We start from the raw sequence: 18,476 nt of genomic DNA on the forward strand, positions 1-18,476 counted from the left end.
TTATTCATGTATTTAATTGCTTTATAATAGAAAGTATAAAATTAAAAAAAGTAACATTAACTCATTCAGTGTGTCTGTAACTCATACTATGTTTCTACGAATGTTTTATTTTTAAGGATGTTTTTAACTTTTTCTCTACGTTTAACTATGAATTTGTTTTTAACATATAGAGAATAACTCAAGATATTTATTATTGATCGTTAAAGAATGAAATTTAGATTATTTAGACTCTAGTTATACTCAATGTCAACCCTTCTCTTCTAATTTTTCTGGAAGAAAGAGTTTATTTTAGTTAACCCCCAAATTCTCTTATCTTAACAGTCTCCTAACACTCCTTTTTCTGAGCTGACCTTAAACATATCATTATAATACATTATACATCCTGCCAATTAGCTTAACCCTGATGGTTTTAACATTGGATCATCATTCTTACCCAGCAGGACCAAAAGTTTGGAGCTCTAACCATAATGGATTTAGTGAAGCTAAAGTAACCTGAAATATTCTGATCACAGAACATTAGAACAGTGGTTCCAAGACTGGGGTCCTGGGACCCCTAGAGGGGGCGCCAAAGATTACAGAGGAGGTGCACGACCCTGTCTGCTCTGATGGTGTCAAAATTAGATGTACATATATTATTTAAAAAATCACGATTAGAAACATAGTTGTAAGGGACACAGATTTTTAAAAACGAGGACAATCCTTTCAGTTTCAAGCAAAAAAAGTTTACATTTATATGGAAAAAAATCAAAGATCCTGAGATTATAAAGTCATATATTTACCAGAAAAGAAACAGAATTTCAAGTGTAAAGTCTTACATTTTGACAACAGAAACTCAAAAATTTAAAGTTTTAAAAAATCCTATATTTACACAATGTAAAGCCAAAAATGTACAAGAAAACAAACTGAAATAGTGGTTTGATTTTTGATTCGTTATCTCAAAAATAGCAAGTGTTGGTTCACATACATGTACAACTTTTACAGTCAAGAATTTTCTATTTTTCTTGTAAAGCAACAACCTTTTAAGCTTGTATATTTGAAGGTTTGTCTTAAAAATGTAGCGATCCTTTTTATTATTTTTTCTAGAGAAGCTTTAATACACTGTAATAATAATAAATATTTTATACGTAGATTTTCTCAAGAACAAGTGTCTGTAGGTCTATTCTGTTGAGATTTAGTAGGTAAAAACAATTAAAATTGTTGTGTAATTTTTCCAAGTGGGTTCGGGGGGTCTTATCTTTAAGGATTAAAGGTTGGTAACCTGTGCATTAGAACATAAAGATCAACAATCAATAGAAGAATTAGAGCATGTGATTAAAGCTGATATTTAGGGTTCAGGGTCTGTGGTTCTATTGGATAAATAATGCTATGTATGCTATCTGACCTTCATGTAACACATCATCTTTCTGTCCCCAGATTTTTGGTAAAATCGCGTTAGTTGACGGGACGTACATCAACAGAAACAACAACTTTCAGACGTTCCCACAGGCAGTTTTGCTGCTGTTCAGGTGAGTTTACCTGTCCCGGGTTTAAAGAGAACATTAGGATCCAGGTTCAAACCAAAAGGTTGTTTAAGACCCATGAAGAAGCCTCAGCCAATCACCGTGACTCGCCGTCCATCAGACATTATATCTACTATTCTGTATGGATATTTTTCTAGTTTATCATCAGTGTCACTATTGTTTAAATGAAGGAACATTCTTTTACTGCTGAGCTCGTTTAGACTACAGACCATCCTCCAGAGGGAAAATATGAACAATTATTTCATGTTTTAAAGATAAAGAAAGGTTCTGAGTTATTATTCAGTCTAAGTTTAAGTCTTATAAATGTTATTGTTCATATCTCTCAGGTGTGCCACAGGTGAGGCGTGGCATGAGGTCATGTTGGCGTGTATGTATGGCAAGAAGTGTGACCCAAAATCGGACTACCTGCCTGGAGAGGAGAACACCTGTGGATCCAACTTTGCCATCATCTACTTCATGAGCTTCTACATGCTGTGTGCTTTTCTGGTAACAAACACTGAAGAAGACAGAATACTAGGGCTGGAATACAGAGACCTACAGAGAAAGACAGAATACTAGGGCTGGAATACAGAGACCTACAGAGAAAGACAGAATACTAGGGCTGGAATACAGAGACTAACTGAGAAACACAAGAAACAAGGGCTAGAATGTAGAGACAAGGAGAGAAACACAGAATATTAGGGCAGGAATGTAGAGACAAAAAGAGAAACTGAATATTAGGGCTGGAATATAGCAACTAACAGAGAAACACAGAAGACAAGGGCTGGAATTCGGAGACTAAGAGAAACACAGAATACTAAGGCTGGAATATAGAGACCTACAGAGAAACACAGAATCCTAGTGCTGGGATTATAGAGAAAATTTTATATATTCTATATGCCTGGTATCTCATTAATCTGGTATATCTCATATGTTTTGTATATCTCTTGTTTTTTCTATATGTCATTTATCTCATAGGTCTATTATACTGTATCTCATATACCTCTTAATGTCTTGTATTTAGAAGATCAGCCTTGGTTCCCATCTCTAGTTTAACGCCTCATAGTTGAACCCTAAAGGACGTGACAGCTGATTTGTTTAATGACCAACATTCTGTGTGGCTCCTCAGATCATAAACCTGTTTGTGGCCGTCATCATGGATAACTTTGACTACCTGACCCGTGATTGGTCAATCCTGGGCCCGCAGCACTTGGATGAGTTTAAGAAGATCTGGGCTGAGTACGACCCTGAGGCCACGTAAGATCCACCTCCTAGATGTCTGAAGATCTTTTTCATTCAACTATTTATCATGATTATTAAACGTTAATGCTGTTGGCCTTATTTCTGTTCATGCCTTTTATTGATATTTATATCTTTTGTCCTAAGGAGCCACCATACTTTGATAAATCAGTGCTAAATGTCACTACAAATAAATGGTTAACTGCATCTCTGAGTTTTAACTCTATATGTTTCCTGTCACATAGGGGGCGCTTTAGTGTAAGTTTGATGTAGAATACTGTATTTCTGTGAGAAATTAACCCTTTATATTATTGTTGTCCTGTAGGGGGCGTATTAAACACTTGGATGTGGTGACTCTCCTGCGGAGGATTCCTCCTCCTCTGGGTTTTGGGAAGTTTTGTCCTCACAGAATCGCCTGTAAGGTGAGAGCTGTTCCAGTCTGAAATTTCAAAGTTAGATTTAACCTCAGACTTACATTAGAATGGCATGAATCTAATAGCATTAGCAACACAGAGTGCTTACAAAACATAACTAGTCTACCTAAGAGGGGTCCAGAGAGGCTTCCAGACAGAACTAGTCCACCTAAGAGGGGTCCAGGGAGCCTTCCAGCCATAACTAGTCTACCTAAGAGGGGTCCAGAGAGGCTTCCAGCCATAACTAGTCTACCTAAGAAGAGTCTGGGGAGCCTTTCAGACTGATCCCAGCTGTCCCGTCATCGTCAACACTAGATCGTAGCATGTTCGACCCTTTACCATTGATAGTTTATTCCCAGCTGTCTGTGTTTGGGCTACAGAGGCTGGTCTCCATGAACATGCCTCTGAACAGTGACGGGACAGTCACCTTCAATGCCACGCTGTTCGCTTTGGTCAGAACGGCCCTGAAGATAAAGACTGAAGGTAAGACTGAGACCGGGAGGGGTGGATAACAGTCTGACCATGTGTCTGTCTGATGGATGGACGACTGGATGAACAGATGAGTCTTTGATGATAATGTCTCTGATCGTTTATCAGGAAACTTTGAACAGGCTAATGAGGAACTGAGAGGGATCATCAAGAAGATCTGGAAACGGACCAGCATGAAGCTCCTGGACCAGGTCATCCCACCAATTGGAGGTCAGTTGCCATGACACCAACGCTTCTTTTTATTTACATGTTTACTCTCAGTTTGAAATAAATGAATAGATAAATGAACAAACTTTATTGACTGTGTTTTCAGATGATGAGGTGACGGTGGGGAAGTTCTACGCCACCTTCCTGATCCAGGATTATTTCAGGAAACTGAAGAAGAGACAGGAGGAATATTACGGCTGCAGGTCCGCCAAGAAAAACGCCACTAATGAGATCCAGGTGAGATGAGCGCCACTGGTTCCTCTCTGATAAAGTAAAGGGATGTACTAGTGCTGTATTTGTTTGGCGAAGACTAACGGGGGTTTCTCTGATGATGTGGATCAGGCCGGTCTGAGGAACATCGAGGAGGAAACGGCTCCTGAACTTCACAGATCGATCTCTGGAGACCTGGTCACCGAGGAGGAGATGGAGCGAGCCATTGAGGAGGCCACCGACACGATCTTTAGGGTAAAACCATTAAATATTGAACCCTATGTTTAATAATCATACAGTTTAGATAAGGACTAGATCTGGATTAAAACTATGTAAAATACTTTATTTTTATAACTATAGAGTTTAAATAAGGAATAGAATACTGCTCCTGGTGTTTGTTTTCCTGTGAGAGGTAAATGAGTTTTACTCAGGGACAATGTCAGGGTAAGGTTCAGGCTGGATCAAGCAAAGACCCTGTTCCTTCAAAACTGATCCAGGTCCTGTCAGAGTCAGAGCTGATGTTGGGGTGAAGAAATAACCAACATGTTTTTCAGTTATCAGGTTTATGAGAATCACTCAGACACCAGGCCCCCAACATGTCCACAACCGGGGTTATCACCATTAAAGATACAACGTGTTAAAGGAAAAGAATGTTAGAAAACACAGAAACTCTCCAGCAGGATGCCAAAAGGCCCACAGCCTGGGTTATAACTGCTGAAGAGAAGATACAAAGTAAAAGAAAAATAGAATGTTAGAAACCAATAAAGACCCGTGAGCTTTGACCTCTGATCACCAGTGAAGACCCAGTGAAGACCTGTGACACAGAACATATTAGGTAAGATGCCAACATCACCATGGCTGGGGTTATCACCTGTGAAGATATAAAAAAAAATATTAGAGGAATAGAATGTAAGAAACACAGAATGTGCCCACTAAGATGCCAACATGCCCATGGCTGGGTTTATCCCCAGTGAAGACAAAAACTGTGAGAGGAAAGAATGTTAGAAACACAAAACCTCTTCAATACGACGCCAACATGATACTAGCTGGGCTCATCACCAGTGAAGATCAAAATTGATAGAGGAAAAGAATGTGAGAAACAGAGCAAATCAACCAAGATGCCAACATGCTCACAGCCAGGGTTATCACCTGTATCAGATCAAAATGGTTGGAGAAGAATGTTAGAAACACAGAACATCTCCACCAAGATTCCAAGATGCCTGTGGCTGGGGTTATCTCCAGTCAACGTAAAAAAATGTTAGAGGAAATGAATGTATGAAATACAGAATGTCTCCAGCAAGACGCCAAGATGTCCATGGCTATTGTTATCGCCAGAGAAATCAAAAACTGTGAGAGGAAGGAATGTTAGAAACACAGAATGTCTTCACCAAGAAGCCAACATGCCACGAGCTGGTGTTATCAGCAATGAAGATCAAAATTGATAGAGGAAAAGAATGTTAGAAACACAGAATATCTCTAGCAGGATGCCAACATGTACATGGCCAAGTTTATCACCAGTTGGGGTAAAATGTACGAGAAAATGAATGTTAGAAACACAGAATGTGTCCACCAAGATACCTGCATGCCCGTGGACAGGGTTATCAACAGTCAATGATTAGAATTGATGGAGGAAAAGAATGTTAGAAACATAAAAAGACAGTTAATTTGGTTTACCTTTACAAATGCAAAAGTAAAATTTTTGCTCTAAAAACCTGCATAGTAAGAGTAAAAAGCAATTAATTTAAACTTCACAGTACTGAGCAGGTATTTTTAATCCCACATGGGTTTTTACAGTCAAATCTGATTTTTCTTTGAACAGTATGAAGAGAATATAAATGTCTAATCAGGTTTGATGTTATAGGCTGTTACTAAACCTAATGTTGATTTATAGTGGTGGCTCATTGCTGTCAGAAAGAAGAAGCAGTAGAAACATGAATGAGATGCAGCAACAGAACCGCAGCTTCCTGTTGATGTTCATGATTCTTTATGGAGCAGTCTTTGGTGTTTGTACTAACATGGTGGTCCTGTTAAAACTATTGAAGTAAAAGTTTTAAGGAGAAGATGTTGGTCCGCTAGGTTAGTCCTTCTAATGACTCTAAAATTCTACGTACTGTCCCTTTACTCTCGCTGTGGATCATGTCACAGAGGCAGGGCAGTCTGTTTGGGAACTCTGAGCCGTTCACTGGAGACACCAACCAGAGGCCCCTGCAGATGAACGAGGGAAACCCCAACAACACAGCACACCAGGACAGGTACGACAGTGGGATATAGAGCTCAGCAGAGATGATCCTGCAGTAGAACCCTAACGTTCTCCATGGTGGATCTGACTATTCACCGTGATGTCATAACTATCTAACCACTAGATGGCAGTATCTGCTCCTGTAGGAGACTCAAGACTAGATATCAACTTGGTTAAATTCAAATATGGTTTATTTATGAGCTCAAGGAATAGAACTACATTACCCACAATCCTAGAGTCCCAGGGGTGTCTCTGATTGATGATACATTGATATGATTAGCACCTAATGGACAGTTTTAAAGACCATAACAGAGACATAGGAGCACCAATCAGACTCCAGCATCATTAAACCTCTACAGTAAGAGTACCGCTAAAGAGATCTAGACCTCCATTAATCTGGTGTCACTGGAAAAACTAACACTGGTAATGAATGATAGACTCAAGCTGGATTATGGGAAGTGTAGTTCCCTGATTTCTACAGTCTGGTCCCTCTGTCTCTGTTATTTAATAGTTTGTTTCTGGACTGATTCAGATGTTTACCTATTAATACTCCGGTCTCTGATTGGTTCAGGTCAAGGATTCTAAACACTGATAAAGGATTTCATGAATCCTGATTGGAGGATAAGAGTGGGGGTTAAGCTACAGAAACCAGACATTATGACAAGGTGGGCAGGCTCTGTTCAGCTCTTTTTATAACTTTTTTTATTTCTATCCTTCTAGTCTTTTCTGATGCCTGAAGACTTTTGACCTCTGATCACCTGTGACTTTTGACCCCTCATCCCAAATGAAGACCTGTGACACTTTACCTCTGATTACCAATGAAAACCTGTGACCTTTGACCTCAGCAGACCCAAAAAAATCACCAAAATGTTCTTCAGTTATCATCTTTATGAGAATCACCCAGACAGACACCAAGATGCCAACAAAAGAATGATAGAAACACAGAACATCTCAACCAAGATGCTAAGATGGCCATGGCTGGGGTTATCGGCAGTGAAGACAAAGTATGTAAGAAGAAAAGAATGTTACAAACTCAGAATGAATTCACAAGACACTAAGATGCCCACGACTGGAGTTATCACCAGTGAAGAGAAAAAAGAGGTTAAAGGAAAAGAATGTAAGAAATACAGAACATAACAACTGAGACACCAACATGTCCATAGCTTGGGTTATCACCAGTGAAGACTAAAACTGTTAGAGGAAAAGAATGATAGAAAAAGAGGAAGCCTCCACCAAGATGCCAACATGCTCATAACTGGATTTTTCACTTCTGAAGATTAAAATTAATAGAGGAAAAGAATGTTAGAAACACAGAACGGATCAACTAAGATGCCAACATGCCCATGGCCAGGGTTATCACTGCAAAAGATTAAAATTAATAGAGGAAAAGAATGCTAGAAACACAGATTGCTGGGGTAATCACCAGTAAAGATAAGAAAGTGTCGGAGGAAATGAACGTAAGAAACAGACTGGCTTCACCAAGACGCCAACATGCCCATAGCTGGGGTTTTTCACCAGTTAAGACAAAAGCTGTGAGAGGAAAAGAATGTTAGAAACACAGAATGTCTTCACCAAGATGCAAACATGCTCATAGCTGGGTTATCACCAGTGAAGATCAAAACCGTAAAAGGAAAAGGATGTTAGAAACCTTGAAAGACCTGAGACCTTTGACCTCTGATCACCATTGAAGACCTCACCTTTGACCTCTGATCACTAATGAAGACCTGTGACCTTTGACCCCACTCTCATATTCTGAGTCTTTTCAGAATAAAAGTCCTCCATTAGTTTAGGTGTTTTTCTAGCCCTGTCAGATGATTAAAGACTGTATGCTGTGAACATTTCTCTGCTCCTTTTTCCTCCATGTTTGTTAATAATGGGGCTTCCCCAGTAAACTTGATTCATATGTATGAGAGTATACATCTTTGGGCAAATATAGTTCAGTTACATCTTTAAAGTGGCATCCATTACAGCCAACATCATTCATTTTAAATGCAATTTTTTCTTAAAGTGTGCCTAGTATTTTAAAACCGTAACACGATGTAGTCAAGATCAATCATGTTCACTTCTTCTGCTTAAAAAAGGGGAAGAAACTGATTTTTATTTATTTTTATTTATTTATTTATTTGTTTTTAAACAGGACTAAGGTCTAAAAAGGATGTAGGGATAGATACATACATTAAGAACAGGACTGGAGTCAACCAGAAGTCTGGACTCATTCAGTGATATAGACCATATTTATTTATTTATTTTCTTTATTTTTCAGAATTTCTCTTACAGCTCTATTAAAACCTCCCAGTGGTTTAAATCAATTATGTTCTAGTTTTTCTCTCTAACATTTAATTAAATACTTCTACATAAAATCAAGTGGGTAAATCCATTATCAATGAATGGTAGAAAACTTGAGAACAAACATATTAACTGGTACAGATGTGTTAATAATGATGTTATTGATATTAATGATAACATTTCTAAAAACCAGAAAAAAACTTTTTTATGTTTATTTAGACATTCAGTGAATCAGTGTTTAAATAAAGAAGCTCTTTACTGATGAAACATTTTTAAAGTTGACAGGTGGAGTCCTTTCCAGGACGCCATCTTGGTGAGGGGTGATAATGACCCGTGTGCCTGACAACGTTACCACCTCACTAAAACATGAGCTTAATTATAGACTGGTTAAATTTATCCCAAACATCTGATATTTATGATCAGGGAGAGATGGTAATGTTTTACCTTTATTTGGAAAAGAGGGAGGAGCCATGTTTGATCTTACTCCAGTCCAAATGTTGCCTATGACATCATGTAAGAGTCCAGCCTTTTATTCTTTGATGTTTCTGTAACAAAGATCTGATATAAGCACTTCTAAATCAGATTTTCCTCCTGACATCACTCAGTTTTGTTTCCTTTGAGCTGTTCTCACCCCTCTCCAAGATGTCCGCCATGTAAACATACGTCTCATATATCAATGTTGTCATGGCTAATGCTAATGCTAATATCTGCTGAATCGCTTATCCACCCTGATGCTAACGTGACTTTACATCCAATGATTTTCTCCTCAGGTGGTCAGTGCCCACCCACAGGTAGTCGGGGGAGACAGATGTAGGCGGCGCCAAACAGGTTTATGTTGATAGGGTTTCCATCCAATCGGATGTCCTCCAGGTTTCTACGTATGAAGTTCCTGTCATGGCTGTTACAGAACGTGTCCACATGGAGGGACTGGATATTGTTGTTCTGGGGAGAAAAAATCAGGTCTGATCAATACAATGATTGATTAGTAAATAATCAGAAAATAAAGATTTATGGAGAAGAAAACAATGGTTGATAGAACCAAGAGAACGTAGTCTATAAAGAACCTGAAGGACATAGTTTGTAAAACCAGGAGAACATATTTTAAAGAACTGGAGAAGGTAGTCCAAAAAAACAGGAGAACATAGTTTAAAGAACCTGAAAGAACATAGTTTAAAGCACTAGGAGAATGTAGTCTAAAAAACTTGGAGAAAGTAGTCTAAAGACCCTGAAGAACATCGTCTAAAGAACCTGGAGAACATAGTCTAGAGAACTTAGAGAATGTTCTTTAAAAAACCTAGAGAACGTAGTCTAAAGAACTTGGAGAATGTTGTTGAAAGAACATAGAGAACATAGTCAAAAGAACTTAGAGAATGTTGTTGAAAGAACCTAGAGAACATAGTCAAAAGAACTTAGAGAATGTTGTTGAAAGAACCTGGATAACGTAGTCTAAAGAACTTGGAGAATGTTGTTGAAATAACCTGGATAACGTAGTCTAAAGAACTTGGAGAATGTTGTTGAAATAACCTGGATAACGTAGTCTGAAGAACTTAGAGAATGTGGTTGAAAGAACCTAGAGAACGTAGTCTGAAGAACTTAGAGAATGTGGTTGAAAGAACCTAGAGAACGTAGTCAAAAGAACTTAGAGAATGTTGTTGAAAGAACCTAGAGAACGTAGTCTAAAGAACTTGGAGAATGTTGTTGAAAGAACCTGGAGAACATAGTCAAAAGAACTTAGAGAATGTTGTTGAAAGAACCTGGATAACGTAGTCTAAAGAACTTGGAGAATGTTGTTGAAATAACCTGGATAACGTAGTCTAAAGAACTTGGAGAATGTTGTTGAAAGAACCTGGAGAACATAGTCAAAAGAACTTAGAGAATGTTGTTGAAAGAACCTGGATAACGTAGTCTAAAGAACTTAGAGAATGTTGTTGAAATAACCTGGAGAACATAGTCTAAAGAACTTGGAGAATGTTGTTGAAAGAACCATTGAGAACGTAGTCTAAAGAACCTAGAGAACGTAGTCTAAGGAATCTGGACGATGTGGGATAACAAAACAAAGGGAGTAATCTAAAGACAAGTGGAACATAGTCTAAAGAACCAGGAGAACATAGTCTTTATAGGTTATTACAGAAGTGTAGGTGTTGGCATACCTGCAAGTGTAGCGCTCTCAGACTGAGTGGCAAAGGGGCGGGAACATAATCCAGGAGATTGTTGGACAGGTAGAGGAATTGAAGTTGACTCATTTCCTGCAGAGAGAAGCACACACTGTAATACACAGGAATGTCCACCAGGGGAGCTCTGCTGCAGCATTACACCATTACACAGTGGTAGAATCAAATCCAAGTGTCCTGATGCCTCTGCTCTAACAGGTTTAAATCAGCTGAGGTTGATAAATAGTCTGTTGTCCTGCCAGCCTTCACCCAGGTGATCTGTCTCCATGACAACAGATTAATCACCGTGAAGAGTCTCTAACCTGACATACCACAGAGCTCCTCTGCTCCGTCTAACCAATCACCTTGGTTCTTACCTTAAAACCCTCTGCGTGGACGCCGCGGCTGCTCAGCTGGTTGTTCCTGACGTCGAGGACTTTCAGAGAGCGAGGGAGCTCAGGTAGCATCTTTAGGTTATTATCAGCTAACAGCAGGTCCTCCAGGTGAGACAGAGACAGGAAGACGTCCTCGTCCATCTCTGAGATCCTGTTCCCTGATAGGTTGACGGACTGGAGCCGCTCTGGAGAAACAAGCAAACAAACAAAAAAAACAAAACATCAATACATTCATTGACTATGGATGCTTTAAATTACCAACATAGAAAACACATCCCATTTCCATGAAAGTAGTGACTGATATCACATGTGCATGTGTGCTGTTTTCTCTAAGTTAGGGAATTAGAGGTTTCTGACTGTTCAACCACGGTCCTGTACTGCTCTGGCCTTGTGATGACCATCCTCCAGACCTGGCCTCCAGGCCTTCAGCTTGTTCACCACCTATCGAGTCTCAACAGTTGGTGGACCACAGCTTACAGTTGGGTCCTCATCACTGAGTCTGCAGCATCCATTTGGAGCTCATGACTGGGAAGATCTGCCAGATACAACTCCTCACAGTAGCCAGACCACGGTTCCCTGACATCTGACTCCTCTATAATGGCGGTATCATTAGGTGCCTCTACTGCAGAGCAGCATGGAGAGGATGCAGCTTACTTGAGGCTCTGTATGGCCCTGTAAGCCGGACAGGCATTACTTGTGCCTCAGTTGTCTCACACAGGCCGTGAACCCTGGCCTCCACATCTCTTCTCATCACCCTTGCAGCCTCACACCTCAGTCTCCTGCCCAGTTCAGTTTTGCCATCAAGTCTTGCCCTGGGATTGTCCTCAATAGCTGGGTTTCCATTACGTTTTTTCGCAAAATAAAAAGCGTTATTTCTTAAATCTCGATTAAGTACAGTTGTGCTTTGAATGCGTTTCCATTGAAGGGAGTTTTGGGCATAGGCCTTGCAGTTCTCATAAAATCTCATCTCGCGTGAACCCGCTGCAGGGAAGCTTGTGGCTCAAAACCTGTTGTGTGTCGGTACGGTTTGGTTATGCCGGTTGCCTTGATAATTATGAACAAAGACGAAGGCAACAGATAATAGTTCAGAGGTAAAGTCCGTATGTGTGGCAAAAGCCATGCATAAGGGTAGAAGTATGATGTTAAGAAAAGTCTCGTCTCTTCTTCTGTCTACACGTACCGCGCCATGTTGTCTCGGAGTGACTGGTCATGTGACACCATACGTCACGTCCCGTGACTTGTAAATGCAGAAAAGGTGTTTCCATTGCACTTTTGTGATATATATTCTTTATCGAAACACCTGAAAAACCTCCTCATGAAAGCGTAAAAACTTTTTTGCGATATTTTAGGGTTTTTTTGAAATTCAGGTGTTTCCATTACCAGTTTTTTATTGCGCTATTTCGATTTTGTGCATTTTCAAGTGTAATGGAAACCCAGCTAATGATACAATGTTTTCTCAGGGATGAGGCCCCCCCCTCTGCCTCGGTAACCTCAGGATGCATTCACTGGCAGCAGCAAGGGTACCAGACCCGAAGTCCGCTCAGAGAGACCCAGGACCTAAAGAGGTATCTGGTGTTCCAAGAGTGGCAGAGCCCAACCGCATACTTCTGTACAACATCTGACTCCCCAAGCCAACTGACATCCAATCTGATTTGTCCAGAGTCCACTTTCCAGGGGCATCTCAGCTGCAATTTCAGGGTTGTGACCTAAATGCAATGGGCACTACTAAAGAACTGGGCACTCCTGAAAACCCGTCAGTCCCTGAAAAGCCCCCAGCATCCGCTTACAAGTCTATGGTTAATCTGTTTCTTCGTTCTTCGACGTCACCAAGAACAACTGAGACATCATCACCAGGGACAGAATCTACCACCGAGGTGAGTGCAGAGCACTTCTATCGCAGAGAGTTCACTCACCCCTGTTGGAGCATAGACTGTGGCAAACCAGACCAAACCCAATGAATGGGTCAGTCTGGCGTGCAGTAAAAGCTCTAGATCGACCTTACCTCCAGTATCAAGGCGGCAAGTTGGCTTGAAACCACCAGTACCACCAGTGTGGCACCCAACAGCACAGCCAGACCAGTAGAAGGTGTATCCACCCACACTAGTCTCACCTGGGCCAGGGTGCCTCAACTCAGAGAGGGAAAACGAGCCAAGTCAGCTTCCTCGACGTCGCAGGTATGTGAGATTCCTCCTGAAGAGAACTCATGTTCCAGGTACTGACCCGGATTGACTGGCTCAGGTTGACTGGAACCAGTTCATAGGATACCCAAGGGCTTTGTTCCGCCGCCTTCATGCGATGTGCAGCTCATCTAACAGCTGCAGCATCAGGAGTACTACGCAGAGGCTCCGGAGGTAAGGGACCCTTGACCCCCCTTGATTGGTTGATTAGTTCATTGATCAATTGATTGGTTTCTTACTCAGGTAGCTGAAGTCAGTGTTCTTGACGTGTCGGATCCTATTGAATCGCCCGTAGAAGCGTGTTGTGTCTTTGGGAAGGGGCGGGATCTGGTCTAGACTGATATCATCACAGTAGACGCTCCCACTGATACAGACGCACAGCAAACAGGTAGGCATACCTGCAGATAGACAGGTAGACAGGGGGAGGAGCTTAACACTGGGGATAAAGGTGGTAAACAGGTGTATGAACTGACTTAGGAACCTACCCAGACCGCTGTCAGGTCCAAACAGACCTGGGACCTTAAAATCCAGAGTGGGGGGGTGGGTGGGGAGGGAGGGCTGAGTGGGTGGAGTCATGTCTTCCTCCTCCTCCTCTTCAGGTGTGGGTGGGGGGGCAGGAGGGGCGGTGTCAGGGACCAGAGGGCTGACCTCAATCTGCCAGAGAGAGAGAGAGAGAGAGACCATAACCATGGTTATAGATCTATTAGAGTCATCATTATCACTGATCCCAACCCCCCCCACAGACCTCCTGGTCCAGGTCCTCGTAGTCGTAGCTGTCCCCATAGATGTTGGCGTCCAGGTTATCCCAGTCCACTTCAGCTGTCAGGTCGTAGTTCTCCAGGTCAAACACCTCTCCATCAGGTTCACCTGGGGGGGCCGAGAGGGCAGGGAGGGGGCCCAAAACCACCAGAACCAAGGCCAGCGCCAGGACCCCCATTAGAGACCCCCTCAGCTCAGACATGGAGACCACCTGCTGAGATGGGGAAGAGGTTCAAATGTAGGCCTTCAGCTCTAATGTGACTGTGGTAATGTTGGTAATGTAGTCTTCACTGAATTAAAGGAAAACTGTTCATTTATACAGTCACCAACCTCTCAAAACCAAACTGACCTGCTGGTCTCAAACAGACCCGAGAGAGAATCTTTAGACTGGTTTATCAGACCAGAAAGGAATTCTCCAGAGAAGGTCTCATTAATTTATCCATCTGATAATGAACCATGCTGCTTATCCCAACAAAAAAACATCTAAACCTTTAACTGGCTCTGGCTGGCTGAGTGGGAGAACATTCTGGTCTCTGAGAAAGTTAACAACAACAGGGATTACTTTAAAACACAATAATACGTGTTATTGCAACAACCTCCAGGAGAGGGAGCCAAAGACAAAGACTAAAGAGTCTACCCAGGCTGACCACAGTTTAAAAGTAATGAAGGATAGGGATCAACCATCTAAAACAGATTAAAGGCCAGGACTACAGACGGACAGAAATCCACATCAGCTACACTTAAGAAAATACAGAAAACTAAAGTAAAAAAGTTTAATGATCAAAGGTCTGAATGTCTGTTGGGAATCAGGAAGTGGAAGACAGCCATGAGGAATGAATGTGAGCAGAGAAGAATTAGTACTTTACAGCTCTGAAAGTAAACTGGGATTTTTACCACAGTTTAAATGTTTTATGTGGAGAGGAGGTGATCCAGATCACTAATACTCAGTGCAGTAGACCTCCTAGTGTGGTCTAGCCAGATGACGGGAGACCAGAGCAAAGTCCAAAACTAGACTGCACCAAACCAAACCAATCAATCCTTGCCTTTAATGATGATGCCATCAAATCTTATAAAACATTCCAACCATGCTGTTTAAGCTGATGACATCAAATCTTATCAAACATGTAATCCTTGCCTGTACAGATGATCACATCAAATCTAATAAAACATTCCATCCTTGCTTTTAAAGATGATGTCATCAATGCTTACTAAACATCCTGTCTTGCCTCTAATTATGATATCAATGCTCGTAAAAAGTTCATCCCTTCCTTTAAAGATCATACCAAAACTTAAAACACATTCCATCCATGCCTTTAAATTTGATGTCATCTACGCTTATAAAACATCCTACCTTGCATTCAAAGATTATATCAATATTTGTAGAAAATTCCATCCGTGCCTTTTGATGATCATATCTAAGTTTATAAAACATTCCATTCCTGATTCTAAAGCTGATGTCTTTGAAGCTTTTATAACATTCCATCCTTACATTTTAAGATGTCATCAAAGCTTATAAAGCATCCTTTTTAGTTTTTAGAGATGACATCAAAGCTTGTAAAAAAAATCCCTCCTTTAAAGAGCATATCAAATCTTGTAAAACATTCCATCCTTGCCTTTAAAGATGATGTCATCAAAGCTTATAAAACATTCCATTCTTGCCTTTAAGATTATGTCACCAGAGCTTATTAAACATCTTGTCTCACATTAGGAGATGAAATCAAAGCTTATAAAACAATACATCCTTTTTTAAAGAGCATATCAAATTGTATATAAAACATACTATTCTTGCCTTTAAAGTTGAAGTCATTAAAGCTTAAAAAAACATTCCAACCCTACCTTTAAAGATGATGTCAACAAAGCTTAAAAAAACATTTCATCCCTACCTTTAAAGATAATGTCAACAAAGCTTAAAAAACATTTCATCCCTACCTTTAAAGATGATGTCAACAAAGCTTAAAAAGCATTTCATCCCTACGTTTGATGATGATGTCAACAAAGCTTAAAAAAACATTCCATCCCTACCTTTAAAAATGATGTCATCAAAGCTTATTAAACATTCCATTCTTGCCTTTAAAGATGATGTCAACAAAGCTTAAAAAAAAAGGTTTCGTCCCTGCGTTTGAAGATGATGTCAACAAAGCTTAAAAAAACATTCCGTCCCTACCTTTAAAAATGATGTCATCAAAGCTTATAAAACATTCCATCCTTTCCTTTAAAGATGATGTCATCAAAGCTTATAAAACATTCCATCCTTGCCTTTAAAGATGATGTCATCAAAGCTTACAAAACTTGTTTTCTAACCTTTAGAGAAGACATCAAAGCTTATAAAACATTCCATTCTTGCCTTTTAAAGATGATGTCATCAAAGCTCAAAAAAAAATTTCGTCCCTACGTTTGTAGATGATGTCATCAAAGCTTAAAAAGAACAATCCATCACTACCTTTAAAGATGATGTCATTAAAGCTTAAAAAACATTCCAACCCTACCTTTAAAGATGATGTCAACAAAGCTTAAAAAAACATTCCAACCCTACTTTTAAAGATGATGTCAACAAAGCTTAAAAAAACATTTCATCCCTACCTTTAAAGATGATGTCACCAAAGCTTAAAAAGAACAATCCATCCCTACCTTTAAAGATGATGTCATCAAAGCTTATAAAACATTCCATCCTTGCCTTTAAAGATGATCAGGCCCCCAGTTATCATTCCAATCTTAACAGTCCCCCACTAGATTTTTTGTATAATTGTATACCAGTGTGTCCTTTGAAAGCATGTTTATGACAGCATGAGGGAGAAAAGCTGTTAAACAGTCACAGTTAGCCTCTTAGCTGGTGGCTAACTGGCCTCCATTCATTCTTATCAGCATGTAAAGATACCAACCAGAGGCTCAGAGATGATGTATGGACTGTTGTTAGATCCAGAGGAGGGACAGAGAGTTCTGATACCAGAGTCTGGACTGGTGTCTGAATGAACCAGAACAGACCCTTAATGAGGACTCTAGCAGGGTCTGATCCTGAGTGCTGATGTTCAGAGGAGTGTTTGCTGACAGCAGAGTGTGACTCTGATGTTTGTTTGTTAATGAAAAGACAGCTGACCCCCCTCTTTCTCTGTCTATCAGGAGTTAATGGCGTTCAAAGGGTTAATAAAGCCTCCGCTGGTCTCTGATCAGTCTCAGATTAAAGAATTCCTGCTGAGATTAGAGCTGCTGCTGCACACTGACCCTCTCTCTCTCTGTTTAATACAGCTGCTCTAAAAAACCATTATTCATGCTTTTATTGGTCCTTTCGAGACCGGACTGCCACGTTCTGACCTTCCTCATTAACCCTTCTTCTCCTGATCACTCTGGAGGGTTTTTAAAATCTTCACTGATGTTGAAAGTCTGAGAGAGCTAACAGCCTGTCTCAGCTGTTCTCAGGTGTCCCCCACATATCAGGATCTCTGATCAGAAAAACTGAACCCCAGAGCAGCTCTGATGAGACCATGAAAGGGTTAAATCCTTCCTTAGATTCCTCAGACTCCAGCAGAGAGACTCTGGTAGATCCATGAGATCCATCAGACCTTTAGGCCTTTATTGAGTCCAGTCAGATGGAATCTGGACTAAAATCACCAGGATTATCTCTGAGCATGTAAACTGCTCAAACTGCTGCAGGGATCAACATGAGGAAAGTTTTAGGATCAGCTCAGGGTTATCAGAATCAAACATCCTCAGGGTCATCTCTGATCCGCTAAAGGGTTAATGAAGTATCTGATCCTCTCTGTGCTCTTATTTAATCATACAGAGCCAAAGAAATATTAAATATAATCCTATAATTCTGATCGTTAACATGTCTGCTACACTTACAGGAACTCTGATCACCACTCAGTCTCTAAACACGATCAAACTTACTGATTGTTGATGAAGAGTCCAAACGTCCAGATTGATCCTGATGATCTGCTCAGCCTGAAGCTCTGCTGCTCTCTCTCTCTCTCTCTCTCTGTGTGTTCAGACTGAGAGGACAAAGCTTCATTATGAGCCGTTAAATGGGGGGGCGGGGGGGTTTACTTCAGCCGGCGTGTACTCAGCTGTGACCCCTAAACTCTCAGAGACAGCAGAGCCTGCTGGGACCAAAAATAACTGCAGCCATTTGAATGAAATCTGCTAGTTTACGATGAAGTCAGTTTTACGTTAGTACACTGCAGGAGTTACAGGTCAGATTCATACTGGGACACTATGGGGTTATTATTCATTTCATCAATTTCTTCACTACTTAATATTTCAATATTTCAATATTTGTTATTTCATTACATGATTAGTTCATGATGTCATTTCTTAATTATCTTATTTATTATTTTTTTCCTCACTTGGTTATTTCATCTCTACAATATTTCTTTAATTCATTGTTTATATTATTTCCTTGTTTTAATTTCCTATTAC

At 40.4% G+C, this 18,476-nt stretch overlaps 2 protein-coding genes across 3 annotated transcripts in view; one reads left to right on the forward strand and one right to left on the reverse strand.

Moving 5' to 3' along the window:
* LOC121507344 (dihydropyridine-sensitive L-type skeletal muscle calcium channel subunit alpha-1-like) overlaps positions 1–6,328 on the forward strand; it is a 32,149-nt gene extending 25,821 nt beyond the window's left edge. The window contains exons 33-41 of the mRNA XM_041783627.1: positions 1,414–1,505; positions 1,847–2,006; positions 2,629–2,756; positions 3,064–3,160; positions 3,532–3,634; positions 3,749–3,850; positions 3,954–4,084; positions 4,190–4,312; positions 6,203–6,328. Coding sequence (XP_041639561.1) covers positions 1,414–1,505; positions 1,847–2,006; positions 2,629–2,756; positions 3,064–3,160; positions 3,532–3,634; positions 3,749–3,850; positions 3,954–4,084; positions 4,190–4,312; positions 6,203–6,328 — 1,062 coding nt within the window. The remainder of the gene's footprint in view (positions 1–1,413; positions 1,506–1,846; positions 2,007–2,628; positions 2,757–3,063; positions 3,161–3,531; positions 3,635–3,748; positions 3,851–3,953; positions 4,085–4,189; positions 4,313–6,202) is intronic.
* Positions 6,329–8,519: 2,191 nt separating this feature from the next.
* On the reverse strand, positions 8,520–18,021 carry optc (opticin). 2 transcript variants are annotated; one of them, XM_041783519.1, is made up of 7 exons: positions 17,949–18,021; positions 14,050–14,274; positions 13,790–13,958; positions 13,544–13,702; positions 11,110–11,312; positions 10,733–10,828; positions 8,520–9,524 (listed from the first exon to the last, which is right to left on the reverse strand). In XM_041783519.1, exons 2-7 carry the CDS (start codon positions 14,263–14,265, stop codon positions 9,357–9,359), a joined length of 1,011 nt encoding a protein of 336 aa, XP_041639453.1. In that variant the 5' UTR covers positions 14,266–14,274; positions 17,949–18,021; the 3' UTR covers positions 8,520–9,356. The 2 variants fall into 2 exon arrangements, with proteins under 2 accessions (XP_041639453.1, XP_041639455.1); XM_041783521.1 differs by having other exon boundaries at positions 14,050–14,277; positions 17,949–18,019.
* Between the last annotated feature and the right edge of the window lie 455 nt (positions 18,022–18,476).

The sequence above is a fragment of the Cheilinus undulatus genome, linkage group 3, assembly GCF_018320785.1.
Source record: "Cheilinus undulatus linkage group 3, ASM1832078v1, whole genome shotgun sequence".
In the NCBI taxonomy this organism is placed as follows: domain Eukaryota; kingdom Metazoa; phylum Chordata; class Actinopteri; order Labriformes; family Labridae; genus Cheilinus; species Cheilinus undulatus.

Bases quoted from the DNA above. Each gene is read 5' to 3' on its own strand.
- optc (XM_041783519.1), bottom strand. From the start codon at position 14,265: ATGTCTGAGCTGAGGGGGTCTCTAATGGGGGTCCTGGCGCTGGCCTTG. The intron at 10,829-11,109 runs GTAAGAACCAAG...TTCTCTCTGCAG, and splicing joins TCCACGCAGAGGGTTTTAAG to GAAATGAGTCAACTTCAATT. The intron at 9,525-10,732 runs GTATGCCAACAC...TTTTCTCCCCAG, and splicing joins TGAGAGCGCTACACTTGCAG to AACAACAATATCCAGTCCCT.